Genomic DNA, 1,851 nt, shown 5'->3' on the forward strand with positions numbered 1-1,851 from the left:
TAAAATAATCAGAATTAATATAGATGATTATAAACATATAGATAACCAGGGCATTTGGTTATGTAACACTCTTTTGTGGTGTGGGGTTATGGGTTCAACTGCTATGAAGAGAAATTTAATACTCTTTGCGGTAGTTTATTTTTCCCTCATTATGTGAGTTGTATCTAATTAGTAGTGGTTGTATTGGGCTTGGGCTTGGTTTATTGGTTGTAAGGTTTTATTGACTTTCTAACTATTGTTATTGTGGCTAGTGGTCTTGTTTAATGATGTAAATATTTTTTATATTTTTAATTACTCTCCTATCAGTTGACCCAAAAAAAAAAATTATAAACATAAAGATGGTCTTCCTGCCATCCCGACCATGGCTGGCTTGGAGACCTCTCAGAGAGGGCTCCCCAGAGAAGCGCGAAACAAACGCACGAGGAGCACTAACCACTCAGAGAGTCCCGACGGACACCAGCAGCAAAGAGAGTCGCACGCTCAGCGCCTAGAGCATAAGCTAAGAGACCAAAACGCCATTATTTGAAGAATGACGGCGGAGATGGAGGCGCTGAAGCAGCAAGTCAAAAGGAAGGGAGTTATTGGAGTGGGTAACCACAGTGAGCGCACCCAACCTCGTCGCTTAGGCAGCCAGAACTAGCGGCGGACTCCCTCCCTCTCCATCCCCAGAAGTTATGGGGTAGGTGACTCTGACTTGCTAGCTGAATAATCTTGCGAGCGAGATAGAAGTTACCGTCACTCACGTCCGTCGATGACGTCGAGATATTCTTACTCCGTCTATTCGGAGGAACTAAGGGACGTCTTGGAAGAACAAGCGATCGACAGGAGGCGCAAAGAGTGCCGGCGCTGCAGCGGTTATCCCATGGAGGTCGCTTCATTGAAGAAGTAGTAATGCTGCCACCACACCCAGCTGTACATGTCACTTTGGACAGAGACTTGGCGAGGCTGAGCACCACTCCTTTCTCCCTCGAGATAGAGACCACACTGCTCCTTGCAGGCTTTCACCAGCTCAAGTTTACGTTTTGCGACGGAAAAACCGATCCATACATGCAAGTGAGCCACTTCTGGCAGGTTATAGCTGGCTATAGGCGGAACAATGCACTTATGTGCCTTATTTTTCCATCAAGTTTGGGTGAGTTAAGCCTGAAATGATTCGAGAGGCTGCCGGAGGAAAGTATCGAAAGGTGGTAGCAGTTTGTGGAACCGTTCGTGACCCGATTCAAAACCAACACCAAAATGCCTAAAGAAGTCAACCACCTTCTAAGCGTCAAGATGGAACCGAGTAACTCACTCAAAACGTACAATGCCAAATATTGGGAGACCTTCAACGAAAACCTAGATTGCCCAACCAACTTGACAATCACCCAATACAAGCACAGTCTCCTAGTCAGACATAGACTGAGAAACTCGTTTACCATGGACCAACCAACGACCATGGAGCTATTCATGCAATGTATCAACGAGCATATTCGAGTAGAGGATGATGCTGCAGCAGTCACCGCGAAGGCAAATCTGGTGGCAACAGATAAAAGAGTGGCCGGAAAGGTTCACGCGATCGGACATGAGGCAAACCGTCCGAGCAGCTGCGAAAGAGAATCAGATCGTAGTGTAAACCATAACAACCAGGGTAAAGGTCGTTGCAACGATCAAGCTAACTACCCCTATGATGCCACAAAAGATGCAAAGAGAAAATTGAATGCTCGGACAGACATCACTACAGTTTTCAAGATCCCAATCTACCGCATCCTTAGTGAAATCCACGATGAGGCATACGTCCGGTTCCCGGCTAAGTTGGGCGACGCACAGAGGGGATTCAATCTGCAGTATCACTGCACCTTTCATAATGAGTGA

At 46.4% G+C, this 1,851-nt stretch overlaps 1 protein-coding gene across 1 annotated transcript; it reads left to right on the top strand.

Moving 5' to 3' along the window:
- Positions 1 to 1,236: 1,236 nt before the first annotated feature.
- Positions 1,237 to 1,851, top strand: LOC145812836 (uncharacterized). Its single transcript, XM_082908061.1, has one exon. The coding sequence runs from the start codon at positions 1,237 to 1,239 to the stop codon at positions 1,849 to 1,851; it is 615 nt and encodes a 204-aa protein (XP_082764187.1).

Source organism: Camellia sinensis, chromosome 15 (genome assembly GCF_055761805.1).
Source record: "Camellia sinensis isolate YWXY chromosome 15, ASM5576180v1, whole genome shotgun sequence".
In the NCBI taxonomy this organism is placed as follows: Eukaryota; Viridiplantae; Streptophyta; class Magnoliopsida; order Ericales; family Theaceae; genus Camellia; species Camellia sinensis.

Excerpts from the sequence above, each read along its gene's own strand:
- LOC145812836 (XM_082908061.1), top strand. The coding sequence starts at position 1,237 with ATGCCTAAAGAAGTCAACCACCTTCTAAGCGTCAAGATGGAACCGAGT.